General features: G+C 44.1%; 5 protein-coding genes across 5 annotated transcripts; 1 reads left to right on the plus strand and 4 right to left on the minus strand.

The window, feature by feature from the left end:
- Positions 1–219: 219 nt before the first annotated feature.
- LOC119208991 (zona pellucida sperm-binding protein 3-like) lies at positions 220–2,415 on the minus strand. The gene is made up of 10 exons (XM_037457861.2): positions 2,308–2,415; positions 2,053–2,219; positions 1,873–1,973; positions 1,709–1,797; positions 1,447–1,627; positions 1,267–1,372; positions 1,094–1,179; positions 912–1,003; positions 757–829; positions 220–683 (listed from the first exon to the last, which is right to left on the minus strand). The coding sequence occupies exons 1-9, from the start codon at positions 2,372–2,374 to the stop codon at positions 768–770; spliced, it is 951 nt and encodes a 316-aa protein (XP_037313758.2). The 5' UTR covers positions 2,375–2,415; the 3' UTR covers positions 220–683; positions 757–767.
- Positions 2,416–4,200: 1,785 nt separating this feature from the next.
- On the minus strand, positions 4,201–6,063 carry LOC119208988 (zona pellucida sperm-binding protein 3-like). The gene is made up of 10 exons (XM_062557765.1): positions 5,958–6,063; positions 5,703–5,869; positions 5,520–5,623; positions 5,354–5,442; positions 5,089–5,269; positions 4,913–5,018; positions 4,740–4,825; positions 4,556–4,647; positions 4,400–4,473; positions 4,201–4,324 (listed from the first exon to the last, which is right to left on the minus strand). Exons 1-9 carry the CDS (start codon positions 6,022–6,024, stop codon positions 4,412–4,414), a joined length of 954 nt encoding a protein of 317 aa, XP_062413749.1. The 5' UTR covers positions 6,025–6,063; the 3' UTR covers positions 4,201–4,324; positions 4,400–4,411.
- Positions 6,064–7,036: 973 nt separating this feature from the next.
- LOC119209429 (zona pellucida sperm-binding protein 3) lies at positions 7,037–8,874 on the minus strand. Its single transcript, XM_062557673.1, has 9 exons — positions 8,769–8,874; positions 8,503–8,687; positions 8,326–8,429; positions 8,144–8,235; positions 7,895–8,075; positions 7,700–7,805; positions 7,544–7,632; positions 7,254–7,345; positions 7,037–7,159 (listed from the first exon to the last, which is right to left on the minus strand). Exons 1-9 carry the CDS (start codon positions 8,833–8,835, stop codon positions 7,056–7,058), a joined length of 1,020 nt encoding a protein of 339 aa, XP_062413657.1. The 5' UTR covers positions 8,836–8,874; the 3' UTR covers positions 7,037–7,055.
- A 599-nt stretch (positions 8,875–9,473) lies between these two features.
- On the plus strand, positions 9,474–10,927 carry nedd8l (NEDD8 ubiquitin like modifier, like). Its single transcript, XM_037458784.2, has 4 exons — positions 9,474–9,651; positions 10,277–10,324; positions 10,420–10,502; positions 10,593–10,927. The coding sequence occupies exons 1-4, from the start codon at positions 9,634–9,636 to the stop codon at positions 10,714–10,716; spliced, it is 273 nt and encodes a 90-aa protein (XP_037314681.2). The 5' UTR covers positions 9,474–9,633; the 3' UTR covers positions 10,717–10,927.
- Positions 10,928–10,973: 46 nt separating this feature from the next.
- Positions 10,974–23,110, minus strand: ap1g2 (adaptor related protein complex 1 subunit gamma 2). The gene is made up of 22 exons (XM_037458780.2): positions 22,958–23,110; positions 22,217–22,419; positions 21,588–21,712; positions 20,668–20,809; positions 19,988–20,084; positions 19,828–19,904; positions 19,645–19,740; positions 19,223–19,303; positions 18,783–18,881; positions 18,615–18,670; positions 17,795–17,908; positions 16,922–17,062; positions 16,532–16,586; positions 15,947–16,069; positions 15,189–15,278; positions 14,843–14,970; positions 14,544–14,648; positions 14,256–14,403; positions 13,399–13,561; positions 13,073–13,224; positions 12,397–12,495; positions 10,974–12,193 (listed from the first exon to the last, which is right to left on the minus strand). Exons 2-22 carry the CDS (start codon positions 22,415–22,417, stop codon positions 12,086–12,088), a joined length of 2,400 nt encoding a protein of 799 aa, XP_037314677.1. The 5' UTR covers positions 22,418–22,419; positions 22,958–23,110; the 3' UTR covers positions 10,974–12,085.
- Positions 23,111–23,911: the final 801 nt, after the last annotated feature.

The raw sequence follows: 23,911 nt of genomic DNA on the forward strand, positions 1-23,911 counted from the left end.
TACTCCACACAACACACCCTTTCTGAAGATAAAAGTCATGCTCTGAATTGGTCTCTAAAGTGATCAGTCAATTTTTAGAAATATGGCTCTAGTTAAAGTCCATTTCTGAAATGAGATCTGACAGCAAGCCTGGAAATAGAGATCTGTAGTGTAGTTTGACCAGTGCACAAAGTAAATTATGAAAAGACAAATTAAGCAGGAAGAAAAGGATGATCAGAACATGTGTAGGGACGAGGAGTTTCACATGCTTTTATTCCAGTAGATCTTTAAATGGAGGTAGTCCCAGAATAGACATAGTCCTGCTTGAATTCCAGGACATTTCACAGTCTACACAATTATGGGTTTATTTTAAAGTAAGCAGAGAGCAGTCACTGTAGAAACAGCTGAGCCATCAAGATATGGACCATTTCTCATGTACTTCACCAGGAGAGGCATAAGACAACTTGTTGGATAAATATTCCATAGTAGTATTCTATAAAAATCCCATTGTTAAAGCTAGTTGGTAGAAAGTGTAAAATTACATGATCTGCTGATTAAGCCATGACGAAAACCCATTAAAGAGACGAACACGAGCTTAAGTTACATCTTTAATATGATCCGATATCCATAATGGCAATTGAGTTTTCAGAAGCTTCCAAAGCCTAATATACAAGTCAGAAACTAGTTGCAGCATTGATCCATTCCTGTTGGAGAACAGAAGACAGTTAGAATGTTGCAAAGGATGAATTTTAAGCACACTATAAAATTGAAAGTTACCTATGGAGACTTCAAGAAGTCTCAGTAATGGTAAGCGGTCCAAGGACTGCTTTTTGTGCCACTCCATGTGAAACTATATGAGGGAAAACAAATCACTACAGAGATAGGGGGTCAAATCAAAACCAGACAAGTTAATGTGGCAGAAATTAAGTTACCCGATTCTATACTCCTGGTCCTCCTGGACTTGCAGGCCGAGTCACAGCAGTCACAGAGAGTGCTGTAGGCATAGTTGTCCAGCAGCTCCCAGCTGTGTTCAAGATTGAGAAAGGGCAAAAAGATTCGCCATCAAAGAAGTCTGACTTTACCCACCAAACAATAAAGATCATTTGAGAGTTACCCATGCTCTTTGACATAGTGGCAGGCCTTCTTGGTGCTGTCAAGACCGTTGGGATCCCAAGCCACAAGCTTACAGTGGATGAACACCTGTTATGTAGAGGAAAGAGGTTTTAAGGCAGAGTTTGCTTCCAGCTTTCACAACAAAGCCCTGAAACCTGCACAATGTGTCGTTACCTCTTCACCAAGACCAAACCTAAAGGCCTGAAGGGATAGGTGGAGCTCTGATGATTTCTGTCTTGGTTCAAATTTTGAGCCAGACATCCTGCTGTCCACGAGGCATCTATATTAAAAATAACGTGTTAGAACCAATTACTGTAAAAAATAAATAAGAATGAGCTGGTGAAACAAGAGTACCCCTTATTGGCGATTATGGGGTACACAGGGCTGTCAGGCTGCAGCTCCCGTGTGGTCGCTGCGACGCATTCCTCAAGAAGCAGAAGCAAGGGCTGATGGGTTTTCTGTGACACGCTGGCCATGATCGGGATGAAGGATCCCAGAGCAAAGGTAGCAGACTCAGCAGGGCCTGAGAAGTCATCTACAGCAGAAAAGAGGGATCATCAAGTTACACGTCACCTTAAGAGCCACCACATTCAGTGAAGAATTTTTGTGAACCCACCATTCATGAGTCCAATGTGGAACACGAGATGTCCCACACCATGTGTACTGAACACAGGGTCATAAATCATAGGGTACCAGTCTTTAGGCCTGCAACAACAAAGAGCAAATCAAGCAACTGCTGCCATTTCACTAAACATCCAATGTTGTAAAATAAGCACCCACCTTTCAAATGCACAGACAACAGGATGAGTGAAGGCCAGAGATTGGGAGTCAGAAGAACCGTAGGTCAGATCATTGGTGTACATCAAGTAATCACCAGTTACCTTAGAGAGAGACTAATGTCAGTGAGGCACCAGAAACAAACTTAGTTAGCATGGTTATTTTAAAGAAGGTTCTACGCACAAGTCTTCTGAAGCTACAGTCATTGAAATCCACTCTGAAAACTGCCTCGGTGGCCGAGAAGCTGGTGGGGAAGCAGCTTCCCAGACGGAAGAGCGAGGTATCAGCCTGGGATTTGCCCTTAGTCAACACCACCGTCACAGCATCAGGCCTACAGTCCAGCTTCATGTCTGGAGAGGGGCAAAACACAAGGAACTCAAACTCATTCTGTCTAAGGGATACAAACACACAACTTCACTCACCATTTGGTTACATTACCTGCATTGACCAACATGGCCACGGCCAGGCTCAAAACCACTGCTCGTTGCCAAAAGAAAGCCATCATGACTGTTTGCTTTCTCCTGGCACTGGGAGGGTTTTTATTCCTTGTTACTGGGGCCCATTGATCAAGAAAATCTCTTTCACCTGGTGTGATTCCATAGTCTCAGGTGCAGCGGCCACATTATCACAGGCTCAAACAAAGTAAACAAACAACCTGAACCATGAGCCAGCTTTAGCCTCAACCATGTAGCTTTAGTCATAATAAAACCAGATTTAACTTCCATCATCATGGAATTACAATTTGAATGAGAGAGAAATAGGATTGTCGGAAAAAGGCTTTTGATACATAAGACAGATCATTTATATGAATAAGGAATAAAAATGGTCCAAGAATAGACCTTTGTGCAACCCCACATAGTAGTCGGGCTTTGTTGGAATAGCAACAATTAACACTGTTCTGATTCTGAGACGTTTTTAGCAATTTGTTTGCAGTGTTAAAGAAACCTTACCTATCCTGCTTTTCCAATGAATTATTAAGTTTTACAAAATGCTTTAGAAATGTCTATGACGATACTTCAAGTCAATTTATTATAATCAAGTGCGGAGATACTTTTATTAATAAGGTGAAGTAAAGCCATAAAAGTTTAATGATTTAAACGATTTGAATTAGAGTCTCGGTACAACATAATCTTTCTGTGTACAATTTTCTCTAGTATTTTTTAAAAACAAGACAAAATAGATATAGCTCTGCAGTTGTTAAAACAAGATGAGTTTTCCGCTATACCCGAAGACGTTGATTTTTTAAATTTTTAAATCCTCTGGTACAATACCTGTTTTCAATGTGAATATGTGAGCCGGTGGCTATAATATTGTTTCACCTGTTTGACTCGTCAATCGTGATCGAACTATTGAGGACTCCTGGTTTAGAGCATTTTCAAACTTATAAGTTGTGATTGATTAAAATGTGCTGCATTATATTTGTTCGTGAGGAGAATTGTCGGTTTGGAACTTGGTTCTGTGCCCTTAGAGGCGATCCTCAAAGGGGATAAACCTTTCATAAGGGAAACTTGCATTATTTTCTCCATTAGATCATCCCATGAATTCCTAGTAAGCATATCTTTAAATTGTGAAATGTTTAGCTTTTTCATAACTATTAGCCATCATTGATGTTAGTAATGACACCCTTGGTATAGAGTTTCTCAGATTTGGCCATTAGTATACAAACCCGTTTCACACTTGACATTGTTCTAGTTGATGGCAGTGAGATTTATGTAGCAGTGTTTCCACATGAACGTTAACACCATTGTTATACATTACACTATAGCGGAGTCAGATTTAGTGATCCAAATTTGGGTTTGTAAATTAAGCTGCCACAACCAACTTCAGTATAGGATTGCCACAAGGTTTGATGCATGTACAAATTTCACATGCAGTATAAATGCCTCCCCTAAGCTAGGGGGGAGGGTCATAGTGCTATTGAGTGAAAGGGTTGGCATGGACAGGTAATTAGGATTATGTTTTCAAATTAAATCCCACAGTATGAGTTGGGAGCTGTCAATTGTCATGATTTCAGGAAAACTAGCACTACAGTGGTGAACAATCAAGCATTCTTGCAATACCTAGAATTTTACACTACATTAAAAATCCAATGAAAGGAAACTTCCATAGATCATTTACTGTAGAAACACATCAGTGTCTGTTCTGTGGTGTATTAAGAGATAACAACTTCTACCAGGAACCATCAACTTCTCCAGGTCATGTAAAAAGCATTCTGAAGGATTTTTCAAGCAGTCAAAATCCCACAGTCAAAGCACTCTTGTAGCAAGTGCCAAGAGTAACACCAAGCGATGATGTTATGAAAAGAAAACCTCCTTGAAACGCCAAAGACAATCACACACACAACTTAATGAGCTTACATATTTAATGCTTCATTACAATCAAAACTCCAATGGGCATCAAGCTTTCAGCATCCAGACAATTAAAATTGCATTTGAAAGTGCAACAGAATCCAATCCTGTTGGAAAACACAAGAGGAGGTTAGGTTGTAGTAACGTATAAAGTAATAGCATCATAGAAAAAAAGAAATTACCCTTAGAAAACGTCAAGGAGTCTCAGTAATGGTAAGTGGTCCAAGGACTGCTTTTTGTGCCACTCCATGTGAAACTATATGAGGGAAAACAAATCACTACAGAGGTAGGGGGTCAAATCAACACCAGACAAGTTAATGTGGCAGAAATTAAGTTACCCGATTGTATACTCCTGGTCCTCCTGGACTTGCAGTCCGAGTCACAGCAGTCACAGAGAGTGCTGTAGGCATAGTTGTCCAGCAGCTCCCAGCTGTGTTCAAGATTGAGAAAGGGCAAAAAGATTCGCCATCAAAGAAGTCTGACTTTACCCACCAAACAATAAAGATCATTTTAGAGAGTTACCCATGCTCTTTGACATAGTGGCAGGCCTTCTTGGTGCTGTCAAGACCGTTGGGATCCCAAGCCACAAGCTTACAGTGGATGAACACCTGTTATGTAGAGGAAAGAGGTTTTAAGGCAGAGTTTGCTTCCAGCTGTCACAGAAAAACCCTAAAACCTGCACAATGTGTTCTTACCTCTTCACCAAGACCAAACCTAAAGGCCTGAAGGGATAGGTGGAGCTCTGATGATTTCTGTCTTGGTTCAAATTTTGAGCCAGACATCCTGCTGTCCACGAGGCATCTGTATTAAAAATAATGCGTTAGATCCAATTTCTGTAAAATAACAGTATGATCTGGTGAAACAAGAGTACCCCTTATTGGCGATTATGGGGTACACAGGGCTGTCAGGCTGCAGCTCCCGTGTGGTCGCTGCGACGCATTCCTCAAGAAGCAGAAGCAATGGCTGATGGGTTTTCTGTGACACGCTGGCCATGATCGGGATGAAGGATCCCAGAGCAAAGGTAGTAGACTCAGCAGGGCCTGAGAAGTCATCTACAGCAGAAAAGAGGGGGGATCATTAAGTTACACGTCACCTTAAGATCCACCACATTCAGTGAAGAATTTACGTAAACCCACCATTCATGAGTCCAATGTGGAACACGAGATGTCCCACACCATGTGTACTGAACACAGGGTCATAAATCATAGGGTACCAGTCTTTAGGCCTGCAACAAAACAAAGAGCATATCAAGCAACTGCTGCCATTTTACTAAACATCCAATGTTGTAAAATAAGCACCCACCTTTCAAATGTACAGACAACAGGATGAGTGAAGGCCAGAGATTGAGAGTCAGAAGAAGAACCGTAGGTTAGGTCATTGGTGTACATCAAGTAATCACCAGTTACCTTAGAGAGAGACCAATGTCAGTGAGGCACCAGAAACAAACTTAGTTAGCAAGGTTATTTTAAAGAAGGTTCTACGCACAAGTCTTCTGAAGCTACAGTCATTGAAATCCACTCTGAAAACTGCCTCGGTGGCCGAGAAGCTGGTGGGGAAGCAGCTTCCCAGACGGAAGAGCGAGGTATCAGCCTGGGATTTGCCCTTAGTCCACACCACCGTCACGGCGTCAGGCCTACAGTCCAGCTTCATGTCTGGAGAGGGGCAAAACACAAGGAACTCAAACTCATTCTGTCTAAGGGATACAAACACACAACTTCACTCACCATTTGGTTACATTACCTGCATTGACCAACATGACCACGGCCAGGCTCAAAACCACTGCTCGTTGCCAATAGAAAGCCATCATGACTGTTTGCTTTCTCCTGGCACTGGGAGGGTTTTTATTCCGTGTTACTGGAGCCTATTGATCAAGAAAACTTCTTTCACCTGGTGTGATTTAATAGTCTCAGGTGCACAGGCCATTTGGACCAATTGTAGCTCATTACACAGATGTGTTTCATTTAGATGAAGTGAAGCTTGATCAGCTGCACGTAAGCAGGCGTCATATTTTGTGGAAAGATTTTCTCCTAATGCATAACAATATGAGAAAACACCTTCACACAAACATTTAAATATGTATCACAATTTTTGTTTATCATTTAGTTTTTAGTGAAGCTATGCGGAAGAAAGGGTTTTTTCATTGTATTCACACGTCAGATGCATTCATTGTACAGATTATTCATTAAACTAAAAAGCCAAAGTAACCAGTTAACTAGCAGAGTTTAAAAATCAAATACCCACAAATAAATTCAAGAACTTAAATCTATTGATTTAATGAAAACACTTGCCAAGTTGGGTCATGTCAGCTTTTTTTTAATACATAGTCTTTAGAAATGTTGCATTCTTAATCAGAAATGTTTTAATAGACAAAGAGCTAGAGGAAATAACACTTATTCAGTTAGTCAAAGACTGGCCAAAATCAGTTGCTAAATACTCATTTTATGAAGAAAACATACTTGAGCCTAATTTAGGGTCTTCAGTGTGATGTAAAATTCATTGAGAGTTGGGCATCTTGTAAGAGCAAACTAATGTAGGGTATGGACCATAACAATACACTTGTTGACAAACAGGCAAACAAAAAAAGTGTAAAAACAAATCATCAATACGGTATACAACTAGTTTATTATTACAGTTTAGGACATTTGACAATGAATCTGCCAGCAGTGCAAGTTGACTTCATGGAAAGTGTAGTGTCACATTGGCCACCTGTTTCAGTCAAGCAGGACCACCAGGTCTATGGCAGTTTGGACTCCTGTAGAGAACAGAGATTTAGTCCTTCAGTTTAAACCAGAGCTTCTTTCTTCTTCTTTCCAAACAAAGACCTTACATTTTCATGACTCAAGCTGCAAAATTAGTCTCCTTAGACATGTTGGCCGTTGGGTCAGACGGATCCATTATGATCAGGGGTCCCAACACAGAAAAGTGACTGAAGCCGTGGTTTTCTGACAAATAAAATAAGTTTAAGACTTCTGATGGAAAAAAAATAAATTACAATGAGTAATAGATCACACATCAGGTTTGGTAGAATAGGGATACCCAGTTCAACTCTTCTTTTGGAGCGGGATGCACAGGTGGAGTCACAGCAACTACAGATGGAGCTGTTAGAGGGGTCATCGAGCAGTTCCCACCTGGAAAAGGCACAATCGTGGAGGGGCATTGTATCAGGGTGGAGTCAGAACTCTGGATGGACAAAGGCCACAACAATGTTTAATATGTCCAAGTGTTCAGATTGATAATGCTGATAAAGTCAATTCAATTTGTTAACGTTTGCTCCACTGATTACCTGCTACATTTAAAACTGCCAATCTTGACTTCAAAATCATTACCTCATACTTTCCTTCTTATAATGGCAGGCTTTTTTGGTTTCATCAAGAGCTTCAGGATCCCATGCAACCAGTTTGCAATGAATGTACACCTGAGGAGAACATGACACTGTAAAAATGACTTTACTAAATATTCCTTATGGCAATTTACACCCTCACCTCCTCTCCAACACCCAACTGGAAGGCTTGCAGGAGAAGGGTGACTGCAGACGACTGGTAGCGAGGAAGGAACAGGGAGTTCTCAGTCATGCTTTCCAGAAGACAGCTGAAGAAACGTAAATGTTGCCGATTAGCAGGAAGTCTTTAAATCTAGAAGAATCAACAAAAAGACTAAATCCACACACGGCTCCCCACCCTTTATTGCCGATGATGGGGTGTACGACGCTCCCAGGGTGCAGCTCTGGTGTCGAGGTCGCCACGCATTCCTCCATGAGCAGCAGCAAGGGCTGATGGGACTTCTGCTCCACTACCGCCCATATTGGCAGGAAAGAGCCCAGGGTGACAACATTGGACTTTGCGACACTTGATAACTCCGCTGTAGGGAAACAGGTAACGGGTTTAGAGCGCGGGGACAAGGCACCATGTTGTAGTGCAAGAACTCACCATTGAGCAGAGCCATGTGGAACACCAGCCCGCCTCGGCCTTCAGAAACACCAGCTCCAGGGTTCTGGGAAGGTGGAATGATTCCTGGGGGTCTAAATTGTAACGAGAGCATTTGTCTCAGCGAACGGTGCAGCATTTAAAAGTGAAATTTCATTCACTGTTAAAATGAAAGATACGGCCACCTTAAATAAACACACTCGACGGCATGCACAAAGGCAGCTGGTTTGGACCTCGGCTCGGGCCTGTAAGTCAGCTCGTTTGTGAAGGTGACATGTTTTCGTGTTATCTGTAGAAAAACAGCTCATTGAGACATTTGAGAGGCTGATAGCAATTTTAGTTGAATGGAGCGTTTGAGTTACCAATTTTTGAAATTGGCAATGAGATAATTTTTGGTTGAAGTAGACTTCCCCCTCTCCGCTGGGCAGGACATTCAAAGTAGTGGCCATGCAGGTTCCAAGGAAGAGACGGCCAGCCTTCGGCACCATCTCCGCACTGATCTTCCATTTGATTCTTATGGAGTCTTTTCCACAGTCAACCTTGATGTCTGCAAACAAACCCCATGATTCACGCTTTAATCCATGAACAACTACCAGAAGGTCGACACATTTTCCTGTGCAAATAATACCTGAATTCGCAACAGCTGTTGCGTAGACAGCCGAGAGTATCACACCTAGGTACAGAAGAGCCACCATGACGGAATCGTCCTGAGCTTGGAGGAACGGACACTATTTGTATACTTCCTGTCAAATGAGTTGAATGATTAACACCTGTGTGAGAGCGAGGCATCGGTTGGTCAGCGTCTACTTATGCTTTCTGTATGTTCTCACAGATCCATTTATACTGTAGTATATTCATTTTGGACAAATGCAACTCACGTTAAGTGAATTTGATCACGTAGTTGATGGAAGCAATTAAAAACATATGCACTCATTTTAGTCTACACATCTATTGTGTAATGTTTCAGAGGAAAATATTGTAAGTTATTTGCTTTACATTCATTTTTGCACTAATATATTGTTTTAATTGGTTGTTACTTGCTTGAAGAAGTTATATATAACATATATAACCTATATATTTTAGATATAAAATAATGTGAATTTTTATTAAAATGTTAGAACGATCTAAGAACTTTCAAGAAGTATACCTCAAGCATCTTCATTCTTTTAGGTCATTGGAGTTTAACTTACTTACTTTGATTTTTTTTCTAGCTTGCCACTTGATCAGATACCTATATTTTTTCTTAAGTCAATGATGTAAATATTTTTGTTCATCCATTAAAGCTGCTGTAGCTCGTTTCGCTATTTTTGCTTGAGAGCAGAACCATCTTTTCGTTCGTTTGGACCCTGTCGCGTCCGGAAGGGTTAGCTGTGAACACAGGAAGTACGTTCGAGTCAGCCGGAGACGAGCAGGTTGTAAAACCCCAATACATCCAGTGTTGTCAACAAAGACATTTCATATAATTTGGAATTGTATTAAATTGTTTATTCAAGATGCTGATCAAAGTTAAGGTAAGGGCATCGTTTCCTCCACGCTAACGCTTCTCTGCTGCCTCGTAGCTGCTGTTTGCTTGCCCGCTAACGCCAGTCACCGGCTCGCTAATTTACTTTGTACCGGGAAGGGAGCAGTGATTTATTACATCCTAATTTACACGTATCTTGTTTCATGCTAAAACGTTCTATGTCTGCCTGTGTTTTAGCGGAATTAACGTAGCTTAATAGACGTTACGTCGGTACACGTCGCCGTTCAGTAGCTAACGTTATGCTCGCTGATAGCTTGCTAACTTGAATGCGATCACGGCGGCAGGTTAGCCACTGGTGTGTCCGGTGTTACACTACAATGTGTCCCGGTAGAGTCTGTAGCCTAACTACGGCCTTTACTACTGGGCCACACGACATTCATCGTTTAGCACCATACAACGTTGATCGACAGATAACTATTGGATCAATCATTTCGGTGGCGTGTTATTGCCCACGAACTGCTGAATCCAACTCGTCCACTGTGTGGATATTCCTGTACGTTACATGTCTGTGCCTGGTCTCATGAAATCAGACCTTTAACGACCTCACTGTGCTCACTGCGCCCCCCCCCCCCCCCCCCCTGCCCTGTGCGTGATCGTGTCAACTTTTCTTTCAGACTCTCACCGGAAAAGAAATAGAGATCGACATTGAGCCCACAGACAAGGTGAGATGCACCATTGCTATTAGATGGTAAAATGTGCTGTTGAATCTAAAGGCACCGTATCATCTCTAAATGTCGTCTTTTTTGCATGAATGAAGGTGGAGCGAATTAAGGAGAGGGTGGAGGAGAAGGAAGGAATCCCCCCACAGCAACAGAGACTCATCTACAGCGGCAAACAGATGTGAGTTCCCCGACACGGCGAACAATTTTGCTTCGTAGTGGCTGCGAGCGGCACCAGTTTCTCATCTATCTTGTGCTCACTCGCTCTCAGGAACGATGAGAAGACAGCTGCAGACTACAAGATCCAAGGAGGCTCGGTGCTCCACCTTGTGTTGGCGCTACGAGGCGGCTCAACGCCGCGCAGGCCCTGCACACGCTGCTCCTCTTTGTCATGAGTAGCTGTTGTTTTGGGGGCCTGAGATCTGAAATCTCTGACCGACGCAGAGAAGAAAAAAAAATTAAGAAAAAAAGACGTTCTAATTTCTTTGCAGATGTTTTTTTGTAAACACACAGTGGCTTTCTGAGTTGATGCAGGCACCCATGCAGTACAAAAGACAGTTGATACACTCTGTGGTCTATTTGTTTGTGAATAAATACTGAAGTTGAGTGAAGCTTTGTTCTCTAACACACAAACGCACACAAAATGCCGCTGTGGATTCTGAAAATTTTGATTTATTTAGAAAAGGACGTGAAACAGAAGATTAAGACAATTTACATAACTGATCGAATACTTATTTTCTTTGCAGTTTAATTAAGGTAGTAATTGAAAGTCTGGTAGAGACAAGCATCCGTTGAACTGAAATCCATTTAGAGCACAGTGACATCCAGGAGGGTTTTTAGCAGAGGCATCTGACAGGTGTTTTCCTTCTACAACAAAGGGTTGTATTTGATTATATCCAAGGACCTATCATCTAATTGTGCTTGTGTACTTTAAAATCTGAAATAGACATCTTGCATCACTAAACACAATCTTCAGAAAATAAAAACTCTGGATCCTCTGTAAACAATAGACGGGGAAAGAAGTAGGCAAAGGCATGCTTAAATGGTAATAATGAAGACATGCTTCTATTCCTACATCCCTAGCATTCAAAAACAACTCTTGGCCTCTAAAATGAAATAAAATTGCAATTTTTTATACAAGGGGATGAAAGGCACAGGAAAATCAGGAGGAGGGTTCGGCTGAATGCTGCAACAAGTGAGGTTGTGTTTAAGATCCTGCTCTAGTCAATCGCAAATTCCTGTCACCGCGTTTCCTGCTGAAATCAAGTGTTCCAGATCAGAGCATTTTGTAACTAATGGCTCATTAGTAAGTGATTAGCTGCTTGTCAACAAGGTAAGGTTGGTAAAGGCAAATGTTAGGTAAAGGACTTTAAAAAGAATAAACGGGAGGACCGAGCATGTAACAATATGTACCCATGAGGTGAAACAACTGCAAGCTGCTGTCAGTAGGTTTGTAAAGAAAAAAAAAAACCTACAGGCAGAAAAGTCATTAAACTTTTTTTAGTATATTATAAGGGGAAAATTCAAAACTCGTGCAGAATTGAATTAAACCAGTCACTTTGACACTTGGGTCTGCAGAGAAGGGGAAAGAAAAAGTCTTCTTCAGCCATAGAAACAACATAATCAGAGCCTTCAGAAGCAGCAGCTGGGTCGCTAGTGTTGAGTGTGTGAAAGCAGAGAACTTTCCGTCAGCGAGGGGGGGGTGACACACGCCGACTCATCCACAGACTGTTGCCATAGTGCCGTCAGAGTGAATGTCCGCCGTCATTGGCCGGCAGCATCGAGTCCCGGGAAGGAGTCGATCTGGACTGTGTCCTGGAAGGGCGACCCGAGGCGGGTGTAAGACACGCGGACCCTCATCTTCAGGTTCACCTGGAGGAGGAACGAGGATTTAGTAATCCGATGCGGGTAGAAATGGCCAACGGCACACGCGCACTCTAGTTAGTCAGTCAATGAGTTATTTCCAATTATAAAGTGTAAAGAGACTCATGTTCCTATTTCCCAAATGGATCCATCTTTTACTCCAGAAACTTTTGGGTTAATTTCTCCCCTGCGTGTGTGTGTGTGTAACCCACCTTGTTTGGGTTGTTGAGGACCACCATCTGGGTCACCTTAGCTGTGCCTCTGGCAGGAAGAGAGTCCCCACTGGGAGCCTTCATGTGTAACTGGACACTCTGGGGGGAGGGGAATCAAATTAACTTTGAAGCACCACAATCCGTCCAAGCACGCTGTTCACGCCTCTTGGCTGCACTGATCTGCACTCTGGTACGAAAGTTTAATTCAAATAATTTATATTCTGCCACATGCTGCAGGATTGCTGCTTTTAGTCAGTAAAGAGCTTGTCAAGTTGTGTGAGGGCATAAACCACTGATGCAACCAAAACAAATGGACATTACAGATCTGTGCTTTAGTGAGTGGGTAAAAAATAATGAAGGCACATTTAATGCCACCTGCGTGTCGGATTAAGATGTTGGGAACGCCCGGAGAACGTGTAGGTTCTTCAGTAAAGCCTTCAATCGGTTTTAAATACACACTCATCTGTGTTTGTTATTTAAATAAGCGGAATAAGATTAGACTAGGCGTCACCAGTTAACACGGCCACTTGTTAAACTGAAACATCTGTTTCTGTACAACTCGTCTCCGCCCGTCGGGATCTTGATTCTGACAGCGGAACATGCAACAAGCAGACATTTCTATTTCTGTGACGTGTGAAAGTCTGCGGCGTGTTTTGCCACAGGAAGTGAGGCGAACCTTTGGCACCGCCGCCTGCAGGGTGAAGCTGCTGAGGTCTGAGCCGCTGGAGTTGGAGGCCGTTAGTGTCACGGTCAGCCCCGTGTCGGACTGCTTCTCACAGCTGAGTGTCAGGGTCACGCCGCCTTTGTCGTACACCAGCGCCGTGGGAGCTACGGAAAAAAGTTTAAATAAACCAATAAAACCACTGGAGGATATTATCTGTTAGCTTGATGCAGTGAATACACTTTGCAATCTAGTTTCTTCTTCAAAATAATTTCCTCCTTGTGGTGCCTGTCCGTCTAAACTAGTGTGTGTGTGTGTGTGTGTCCCGCTGTGGGGCACACCTGGTGCGAGCGCTACAGGCTCAAACCCTCCCAGCAGATCCAGGAGGTCTCCTCCGGCAGTGCTGGCTGCGTGGATGGGCAGGCCCGCTGCTGTACAACTGACTGCTGGACCGGGCTGCGCAGTCTCCTCAGAACCTCCAAGCAGGTCCAAGAGGTCACACACCTGATGCAAAACACACACACACACAGGAGGAGGAGGAAATGAGAACACATTGCTCTGCATATTCAAAGCGAAGGACAGTAAGGCTGTGGGAACAGTTTTTGAATACACCCATATCTGAACGGTAACAACCAAAGTACTCTTAGACCAGAAAAACACAGCCTTGAACTTGGACCTTTTTGCTCACATATCTAAACTGCAGGAAGGGTGATGTGGGTCAGAATAGCAAGAAAAGCGTGTTGGCTTGCATACCGCACAATGCGACAGAATGTAGTTTCTTTTGGTACACTGCATTCACTGGTACTTTCTACTGGGGAGTAAGCTGCGAGGGCGGAAGAGAAGCAGCTCCATGTTGGTGCCAAATGGGTAGCAGAGATAGCAGGAGGCCGCTGCACTGAACCAGGTGGTAAGAGCCCAGCGGCTTTCAGTTTTAAGCCAGCACTTAACAAACTAAAGCTTTGCCTGAGGAGAGGTGCCGACACACTGGTTCATAATTATCAACAGTCATAACAAGGCTTGGAGCCTGAATTCATGATGCTTGAATAGTTATCAGGGGAATCCTGCAAATCAATAGGTCTTCCAGCTAAAAGAGGTCAGACACAGATGTCGAGATGGCAAACCTTGACGAGGGTCGTCAGTCTGGTCTTCACTAAGCCGCAGGCACGCAACATAAAGCACAGGTAACAAGGTGATGTACCTGGTTAGCGGGCTGCTGCAGCAGGAGTGGCTCTCCCTGCTTCATTTTGGCTGCCGGGGTGTCCTTGACGGCCTCCCCCGTCGACTCCCCGTTGGTGTGACCCGGGGAGTTCTTCTCGATCACAGGCATCCTCTCCAGCACTGCTGCCCTGCAGAGAGAAGGAACCTCTCAGCCCATTATGTCCACAGACCAAAGGATTCCACACAAAAACAGCTCTACCAAAACAGAAACACAATATATGAGGCCATTTTAAACAGGAGAAGACCAGTTGAGAGCTTCATTGCGTACCTCATGTGGTCATATTTTCGGAACAGCGCATTGTATTCAACTGCCCTCTGCTGGAGCTCCACATCTATACAGCTGCCATAGATGCTGACGATGCTTCTGATGCGACTGGCAGGGGGGGGGGCAAAAAAGAGGAGGACCAGCAGTTAGGGAAATTCTGAGACATTGCTGAAACTCGTACTGAAATTGTATGCGAGACCCTCAAAACCCTAACACTGAAATTAAATGAATGCATCAGACTTTAAACCGGCCACAGAGGCCTGGTCCTGAGCTTTGAACTTTATGCGCTGGTGTCTTCTTACTCCACGTTATCAGTGATGCGTGTGCTCAGTTTCATGGTGGCGGTGAGAGCAAAGCCTCTGGTTGCCGGCGACGACATGTGCGACTGTAGAACTGTTTCCAGGGCGTCCAGGGCGTCGTCCTCAGTGACCTGATCGAGAGATGTGGTCCCCACAGGGTCTATTTATTCATCTTTTATTAAACCACAACTCAGGACACAAACGGCTATTTTAGCCTCTAGTATTCATTTAGCGGATAATTCATCCCCTGCATGTTATGATATCTCAGAATCTATTTGGTCCATCAGTATTTGGACTGTCAGACTGGACGTGTTTGATAATGAATAATTCTAGAAAACTGTGTTGGTACCTGAACAGGCTCAGTCTCCTGACAATCTCCTTTGAGCAGCAGATCTCCGTACTCTCCTATACACCAGCACGCCACCTGCACCAGCGATTGCTGCACACACAAGGAGAAAGAGGGATTGGCCTGCTGGTCAGCAGGGTGAGAGAAACTGCACCACACTGCAGATGAGTACACGGGCTGCTCGTCCGACTGGGTTCCAAAAATAAACCTTGTCGCATCAGCCAATTTTAAACAGAAAGCTTTGCTATTAGGCTCCGCGCTGACGAGGCAAAGCAGCTCAGTACAGGATTTTTGAATATCAATCTTTCTAAAAACGCGAAATCTATTTTATTTTATTTGGTGGTAAGATGGTTGGCAAGTATATAATCATCCCTTTGGTCTAGCTTAAATGTGATCCGATTTAAGTTCACATCCTGCTGCGCTGATCTCAGACCAGTTTCATCATCACTAACATGATTTTTATTGTCCCCACACGAAAGCTGACAAAGGTTATCTTGAGGATTTACGATGGGTTCAAAGACCATAAATACTCGTTTTAAAGAGTCATCAGTCAGTGGATCTGTTTGTGAGTCGACCAGCTGACCAAGGTCTCCTCTTTTCCTTCATTTGAAGTCTTTGTCAAAGCTTGTGATTAATACTTGTGTCCTGTCACTTATGGCAAGGTTCCTGTTGCTTTCATCAACCTTTCAGCTTCACTGATGTTTATGGATGTCGTCGTTTTTGTTCCTGCCTTAAAATTAAAAGTGCTGAGACACACCCACCTGAGAGATGTCCATTAGCAGAGCGCGGTACAGCTTGTGGACGGTGTAGCAGTGCAGCTCGGAGGCGTTGGTGATGAGCTGGATCAAGTTGGGCACCGTCTCGTCCCTGACGTCGCCCCCTGCCTGGCAGAGTGAAAATCACCACACACCCACACAATACTCCATTAACAGACAGCTGGCCCAAGTATTAGGGGCGCCCTACATTTCCTTCCAGACACAATGACCTCACTGGCTTCTAGCACAGCTTGTTTACATTATAAATAACATTTATTGACATGGTTTAAGCTTTAATTTTGGCCACATCTCCACCTTTTGACTGATGGATACACTCTATCCATCAGTCAAAAGGATTACCTATAGCATTAACTCTTACACTAATATCCGTTATTCTCTTAATCTAAAGTGGAGCACAAAATTAAAAGAGGGGGAAGAAATGTCTGAATGTCTTGTCCATATGAATGCAGTAAGGAGTCTTGCAGCATAGCTACGCTAACCCGGGGTACACTTATGACGGCAAGAGACAACCTACAGTGAGTTGCCCCCCGTAAGAGGGCAGCAGGGTGAAGCGGCTCGGTCTGTATTTACCGTGATGAGGACATGCAGCATGGTGTCAATGTGCCAGCGCTGGGAGGGAGCATACCTGACAAAGACAGAGACACACACACACGCTCAGTGGTGCTTAACGTGGAGTCAGACGCACAAATCCATCCACAGAAACAAAGTGCAATGAAAGAAAGTGGGTAGAATAGAAACACAGAACTAATCATGGTCTCAGAGCCACTTCAAGAGACAGAGCGGGGACAGACAGAGAGAGGGACATGGAGCCACACAGACATACCCCCAAGCACTTTCTAATCTTCTCAGAGCCTAAACACTTCAAACAGTTGCGTCACATTAAATGTATTTGCGTGCATGTGAGCTCACTCCCATGCATGCGTGGCTGCACGTGCAAGTTGTGGCGTCGGTGCCGCTCACCTCTCAGCGGCGTTGAAGATGCCGCTGGCGGCGTGCGCCCTGAGCTCTGGGGGGCAGGAGGAGAGGAAGAGAAGCAGCTCCTTCATCATGGAGCGGATGTTGGAGGCGGACACCAGCGCCAGGGACAGCTCCAACGCGCGGCTGGAGAGATGGCAAATGAGGGTCAATGTTGGGGGTGGGGTTCAGGTCTGTGTGCAGGGTGCGTCCCGGCCCTTTAACACGAGGCCGCTATAGCTGTGAGCCTGTTGGTACTTGTCTTTTAACTCAAAATCTATATTTAGACGGCTGCTCCGTCTGTGCTGACGCATCCGAGGCCAGTGTGGTCTCAACCGACGGCACGCTGCAGTTCTGTGGGTTCACAAAATGTTCAATCCCTCCAGCGTCCATCCACATGCGGGATGTGGCCGCTGGAGGATGCTCCCATGTTATAGAAGCCCTTCTGCCGTCGTGCTCTTGAGAAACCCATTGACCCGTTTGATATGTAGACTTTCTGAGCACCATGTGAGGAGAACTTACCCATAACATAAATCAATTAAGTATAGCTCGATTGTCCTCCTGATTTGTGGATCTTGAAATAATTGCGGAGCTTAGTGTGCAGCTAACTTCATTTTTTTTGTGTGCAGCTAAGCATTTGCAAGCATGAAATCAAACTTGTGGTTTATTGTTATCACTGCATTATGCAGGGCTTTAAACCTGACGCGCAGTTGAAAAAGTGTATCGATTACGACGGCGCATCACAAGATCTTTTCCACCAGAGAACTAACTGTTGATGCAGGCTACTGCATTAGTTTTGTCCTAATGCTGCTTCATCGTAACATACTCACACTTTATTTTGAAGTATGATGAGTTTTGAGGAAGAACATCAAAAGTTACCGCTTGACAGACGCGTCCTGGTCCTTCAGGCAGTCCACTATGGTTCCCCGGTGGCGCTGCACTGCATTGTGGTCCGTGCCAACAATCTTTTGAAGAGATGTCATGGCGATGTACCTGCACATGCCAACAGAGGAGGCGGTTGTCATGTTGTGGGCCGTCTGCGGTTCGTTTAATGCAGTTAGTTTGAACAGCAAAATGATGTATAACCCTCAGCTAACGATCAAGAGCAACTGTCACCACTGTGTAAACCTTTTCTATTTGGCAAGATAAATAATTTATCTTTCCGCTTGAAATGTCTCGCGGACTGTTCGAAAATTCATGTATGCACAGGGGAGATCTATCCAGGCAGCTCTCGCAGGAATAAAACCAGTCAGGTTACTGTCAAACAGCCACAGACACACACAGAGGGCCCTGCAGGTAAAAGGAAAAACACACAAGCTCATCCAGCCACACAACCTCTATTCCAAGAAACAACAGCAAATCAAAACCCAGAGGCACCTGTAACACGTCTCCACACTGCCTGGTGAAAAATGACATACCCCCTCCCCCCAAAATCCGCATTAACAGAGAGACAGTTGTGGCTTTATAGGAACGGCTCCAGGGAAAGTGATTAGTGGGCTCAGACTGATAGCAGCTTGCTGGGAAGGTCGATCTATCTCTCCCTCTCTCCCCCTCTCGCCCCCCCCCCAAAGAGTTTGCCGTCGGCCTCGTGGAATGAAAAGAGGTCAAGCGAGCCCGGCGGGGAGGCGGGGAGGACTGAGGGATGAGGTGTCAAGGGAAACAGACGCAGGAGTGTAAAGGAGGAAAGAAAAGCACCAACCGAATGTTCCTGTCGTTGTTCAGGAGGAATCTTCCCAGGATGTTCACGGCCAGAACCTGCAGCGCAAGTGGAATGAAGACAGGTGCGCATTGAGGCAGCAGCCGGGTAACATTGTTCCCAGTGTGTGGAGGTGGTTGACCACAGAGAGAAGTGCTGCTGGTCTCTCACCCTGAGGCCACTCTCCGACTTGATGTCCAGCACCGTGAGAACGGTCTCGTACAGCACGGCGTTGCCCACCGTCTTCGTGCTGTCGGTGTTGGTCGCCACCTGTACGGCGACGCAAACGCACACACATGCCTTCATCTGTAACAGGCACTAAAGAATGTTTGAGGCGGCTGCAGAAGTGATTCAAGCTTAAGGATTTGCTGATATTAACGGGTTCGGGTAAATCTGTCCACAGGAGAAACTCTGGGCAACAGGAACTGATTTGTTATAAGTCACATTATTTTAAGAGGTAGAATGTGGGAGCGATCAGCATGAGCAAAGATACCCATGATAGCTAAAGAAAGAAAGAAACATCAATGGAAATTTGAATGTTTGGAAAAATTTGGTTTTGACCTAAAAGAACATCAAAATAACAAAAACATTTGTGAAAGGGAACATTATACCTGAGCTAGCAGGTCGTTCATAGCGTCACTGGCTCCCTCGTTGTTGCGGCCGAGGATTCTCAGCAGCTTCAAGATGCGCACCTGTGGACGGAGAGAGGAACAGGGTTCATGGGTTTATTAATGTACAAGTGTGTGTGTGAAGAAAGGTACTGAACCCAAGTACAATATAAACAATTTTTGAGCAATACATACCTATAAAAAAATAAAAGTCACATATTTTGATTTTAAATATATTTAAAAAGTGGTTTGCATGAAGATTAAATCAGTTGATTGTTGCAACAGATTCACAAAGATGATGCATTACAGAAGATAAAATGCCTCTGATGTTAATGAAGTGTTATTGAGAGATAATCAAGGTGATGTATCTATTATCTTGATGTGGAGATACAATGCAGTGCTGTGATCCCACGGTACAGACTGACCTGCAGGAAGGGGTCGCTGATTCCCGCCACGTCATGCTCCGGGGAATAACCCGAAAGGACCAAACCTTTCATGATCTGCACCAGATCTGGCACTGTCTGGAAACACACGACACAAAGGCATGACATCATACACTCAGAGATCCCTCACTCGTCAAATGCACACGTGTGTGTGTTCTGCCGTACCTTTCTGAAGCGCTCCAGCGTCTCTGGATTCTGCTCACACAGCTCAATGATGAGCACCACGGCGCCGTGCAACACACCTTGGGCCCAAATGAGAAGAACGGGGGTAACCGGTGTGTGTGAGAGGCGGGCTCACAGGTGGGGCTCATGTAGGTCCACTTACCATGGTTCTTCTCGGAGAGGAGGGAACGAGCGGCCGGCACAAAAAGCTCCCCCAACTCATGGACCTTTCTCACAATGTGAACAGCACAAAGAGCAGCCTGGAAGAGCAGTGGAGGACTTCATCAGTACAGTTGTATCACTGGTACATTGAAAAAGGTAAGAAAATAATGATATTTCTCTGCTTATATTTCTCTCCTTAAAGTTGCCACACCCTGACAATAACAATCTTGAGCCAGTCTGTGGCAATAGGAAGTTTTCTCATGGAAGGACTTTATTACAGCCCGTCCAGCAGAAGTCTTTCAGAGTGTTTTGTAGGCCTTTGGTAAGCACAGGCTTAATAGATTTTAACTTGTTGTTCCACCATATAAGTGACATCAGTAAACAACCCTTTCTATTACGTGTCTTTACAAAGTCGATACCTATCCAGCGCCTAAATGAGACACTCTACAGGAAGTGATGTGTAGCTTATTTATAGAGCAGCTTTTTGCTTCTGCCGATTGCATTCAGGCTTCAAAGATCATTGTTGTGTTTATTTGTGAGAATAATGTTGCAGAAAAAATAATCTAAGTAATATTATATTTTTTTCTGCAATGATCCCAAATCGAAAGAACTATGATAACTTCCAGGGGCAAAAATAATAATCTCAGTGTAAGTGATGTGAATATGGTCATGTGCAAACACCTTCTTCTTTATGTAGGAGTTGGAGGCTCGGAGCAGCCTGTCGATCTCTGGTGCCAAATCTCTGCACATCTCAGCTGAGCCCATACAGGCCAGCGTGCACAGAGCCAGAGACTGCACATACTGGTTGCTGTGCGATAAGTCACTGGAAAACACACACAGAGAGGACAACGGTGAGCACAAGGATGTGGAACTGAAACAAATGTCCCTCTCTCTGTACTTTGTATGAAGTGGAGAACCATCACACAACACTTGGTGACATGACTCAATAATATGTTACTACACGGTATAGTAAAGTATGACGATATAAGGCTTATAGTGTTTACTTTGTCAACAACTGTAACTTCTCACCTGAAGCAGCCATAACTTGTGCGTACAAAAATAAGCAATGCTTGATCACTTGCGATCATTTATATGCCGCGTTGTACTGTGTTATTAGACCTTTGTTAGTGGTAATACACCTGCGGCAAAGGCCTTATGTGAAGAACTTTCTTTTCAAATTTCTTGACATGTAATGACTACTGAACAGTGAATACAGTTAAATGAACATCCCTATTTGAATGCATTATGAACCATTTATCAAATCCTTATTAAACAAGCACCCAACCAGTAGTTTTGACTTCAGATGGTGTTTTTTTTTTAAGGATTTAAATCACTGCATCAGAATCAGTGATTATTTTTAAATTTCACACAGTATTGTCCCTCTTCCAAACCTGATGCCTTCATTACCCACAATGCAACTTGTGTTTGCAAATCCACCACCAGCTTGGTTGGAGACTTGAGCGCGTTTACGACTCGTGAACAGACTTTACCCGTGAACAGTGAAATAACTGGTGTACCCCTTTTAGTTGTATGTGAATGCTAAGGTTTAATATAAATGATTAGTGAAAATGTAAATAGTAATTATTTTAAATGGGTCTTACTTCTTAATGGAGTTGGTGATGAGCAGGCTTGCATCCTGCTTCTCATCCAGCAGCATCATGGCTCCGAGGTATCCCACACGCTTCTCGCTGTAGCGAGGGCTGGCGATCATCCGAACACACTCCATCTAGTATGAGGAGCAAAATTCCCTGTTAATGTCAAGTGACTTGAGAGGCTGACACAGCCGATAACACTGGCCCGGGGGAATATTCTGCCCTTTTCTCACTCAACGGGGAGGTCCGTTTAGAGCAGCAGGCCTCGGAGCTGACAGGGATTTATTGGGATTTTTTTTCTTTCTTTGATATGGGTTTGCGATGCTCCAGACTTTGCTCCGAGAAATTAACCTCAATTTAAAGTGTTCTAACGTAACGGAAAGAAACAAAATCTGAGAGCAGAGCAGTATCATCATAGCGTATTATATTCAGCGTGCACTGCCACAATGTAATGTGTGTAGAGCTCCATCGTGCACGCACACAGATAATGTCGGTGTGGTCTCACTGCTGAGGACACAGTGGTCGCACACTGGGACTGCTTCACGGCAGTTTTCTACCGCTAAACCCCGCCCTCCCTCCCCGCTAACCCCTTTAACAAAAAAGCAAACCCATGACGGGCATTAGCGAAAGCCCCTCACCTGACCAAAGTGGGCGGGGTAGCCCAACATGTGCACGTAGAGCAGCTTGGCCAGGTTGTGAGATCGCCCCCCATTGTCGGCTTGTCTGAACTGTGCCCGGATGGCTGCACACTCCCTCTGGATGACTCCTCGCTCCTCACACTGCGTCCTCGCTGACCTGATGGCCCGGATCATCTCCTGCAGGGGCACTGATGGAGACATGGCTGTATGAGAGAGAGAGAGAGAGAGAGAATGGGGGGTGGCGATATACATGTTAGCTGAATAACTCACATACTAACCCCTTTGCTATGCAGAGTTTCACCCTGCTTACAAATGTTGAATTAAAATCCCCAGTTGTGGGACGTCAAGGTAATGACAAAGCTGTTACTAAACAATAATAACTGCACTTTAGCCAAGGAACAGCTGTCCTGACACTACACAGAACACACAACTTCACGTTGCATACTTAAAAATAAGCACAAACTACTTTAACTACGTTTCCAGTCTGGTAAACTCGACTATCGCTCCTGGGGACGTGTTGTACCGGGAGTCATTCACTCCACACAATCAAGTGCAGGCCTTTAACGTGCACGTGAAAACACATTTAAGTTAGCGTGACGCTCGACGAGCCGAGGGACCGGATGCAGCAAACCCCGCAGAGGCTGTGAAGCCTGCTCAGTGACAGCCCGGCTAGCCGAGCTAGCTGAGCTAGCATGGCAGTCCGGCTGGTTGAATGGCGGCAGCTCCAGAGCAGTAACGTACCTCTGCGCTGTACGGAGAGTCGCCGGTAATTAGAAGCGTAAACCGGTTCAACAGAACCCCCCCTCCAATACGCGGCAGCGGGCAGTTTAGCTGGGAATCCAAATGGTGTGTGTGTGTCCGTGTCAGAGCATCCAAAACATAATCACACCACTTCCTGTCCCAGCTTTCAATATAAAACGCGGTTGGTAAATATCCTATTCGGAAAACTACAAATATTACTTTTTAAATAAAAATAATGGATTTGGACGGAGGTCATTATACATGATTTGATGAGTCATTCTCTGGAAGAGGGACGTTTTTGACATGTTACAGCAGCATGGAGAGATGCAATGCATATTGAGTGGTAATTGCATTCCTACATGATACCAGTACTAGGACATTGTGGTATATTTGTGCAGCTATCTCAATGGCATGAGCTTATTTGCTGGGAGAGCCAGGATCATTGAGACCAATGTCATTCCAACTGAGAAGCTAAAATGTTTTATAGATATAACTTCCATCATTCTACCATTACTATACAAATAGGAATAATTGCCTTTATTTCACAGCAGACATTTTGACCGATCATTGTATGAAAAGCATGGTTTTGACTTAAGATGGGTATTGGTTGCAAGTCAGGGAACACTTAAAAAATCTTAACTAGAGATCATCTGGCTAGCGGTTTTACAGCCACACTATAAGGATTGGGCTACCAGTGTAGACTATTTTTAAATATAACCAGTGAAATATACCGTTCTTTGGCAGTTATGGCCTGGTCGACTTGTCTACTGTAAACATTACACGATCATTTAAACATGCCTAAATTGTTCCCTGCAAGTAGCCTCTTAATAAAACTAACTCAACATGTTTTAAAGGAGTTGAGATTACTAAACTTATACGTTGTGAATTGTGCTTCTGACGCACAATAGTGAGAAAACAAATCTTTCAGCGAGTTTCAGGCTTTTACTTTGAAAG

This window comes from Pungitius pungitius, chromosome 15, assembly GCF_949316345.1.
Source record: "Pungitius pungitius chromosome 15, fPunPun2.1, whole genome shotgun sequence".
NCBI classification, from domain to species: Eukaryota; Metazoa; Chordata; class Actinopteri; order Perciformes; family Gasterosteidae; genus Pungitius; species Pungitius pungitius.

Excerpts from the sequence above, each read along its gene's own strand:
- LOC119208991 (XM_037457861.2), bottom strand. The coding sequence starts at position 2,374 with ATGATGGCTTTCTTTTGGCAACGAGCAGTGGTTTTGAGCCTGGCCGTG. Across the intron at positions 2,220-2,307 it reads GGCCATGTTGGTCAATGCAG|ACATGAAGCTGGACTGTAGG; the intron begins GTAATGTAACCA and ends GCCCCTCTCCAG. Across the intron at positions 1,004-1,093 it reads CACTATGTCAAAGAGCATGG|CTGGGAGCTGCTGGACAACT; the intron begins GTAACTCTCAAA and ends TCTTGAACACAG.
- LOC119208988 (XM_062557765.1), bottom strand. The coding sequence starts at position 6,024 with ATGATGGCTTTCTATTGGCAACGAGCAGTGGTTTTGAGCCTGGCCGTG. Across the intron at positions 5,870-5,957 it reads GGTCATGTTGGTCAATGCAG|ACATGAAGCTGGACTGTAGG; the intron begins GTAATGTAACCA and ends GCCCCTCTCCAG. Across the intron at positions 4,826-4,912 it reads GGTTTGGTCTTGGTGAAGAG|GTGTTCATCCACTGTAAGCT; the intron begins GTAAGAACACAT and ends TCTACATAACAG.
- LOC119209429 (XM_062557673.1), bottom strand. The coding sequence starts at position 8,835 with ATGGTGGCTCTTCTGTACCTAGGTGTGATACTCTCGGCTGTCTACGCA. Across the intron at positions 8,430-8,502 it reads ATTGCCAATTTCAAAAATTG|ATAACACGAAAACATGTCAC; the intron begins GTAACTCAAACG and ends GTTTTTCTACAG. Across the intron at positions 7,633-7,699 it reads AGTTGGGTGTTGGAGAGGAG|GTGTACATTCATTGCAAACT; the intron begins GTGAGGGTGTAA and ends TGTTCTCCTCAG.
- nedd8l (XM_037458784.2), top strand. Across the intron at positions 10,325-10,419 it reads ACATTGAGCCCACAGACAAG|GTGGAGCGAATTAAGGAGAG; the intron begins GTGAGATGCACC and ends GCATGAATGAAG. Across the intron at positions 10,503-10,592 it reads ATCTACAGCGGCAAACAGAT|GAACGATGAGAAGACAGCTG; the intron begins GTGAGTTCCCCG and ends ACTCGCTCTCAG.
- ap1g2 (XM_037458780.2), bottom strand. The coding sequence starts at position 22,417 with ATGTCTCCATCAGTGCCCCTGCAGGAGATGATCCGGGCCATCAGGTCA. Across the intron at positions 19,304-19,644 it reads TCAGCGACCCCTTCCTGCAG|GTGCGCATCTTGAAGCTGCT; the intron begins GTCAGTCTGTAC and ends CTCCGTCCACAG. Across the intron at positions 12,194-12,396 it reads TCCTCAACAACCCAAACAAG|GTGAACCTGAAGATGAGGGT; the intron begins GTGGGTTACACA and ends TTCCTCCTCCAG.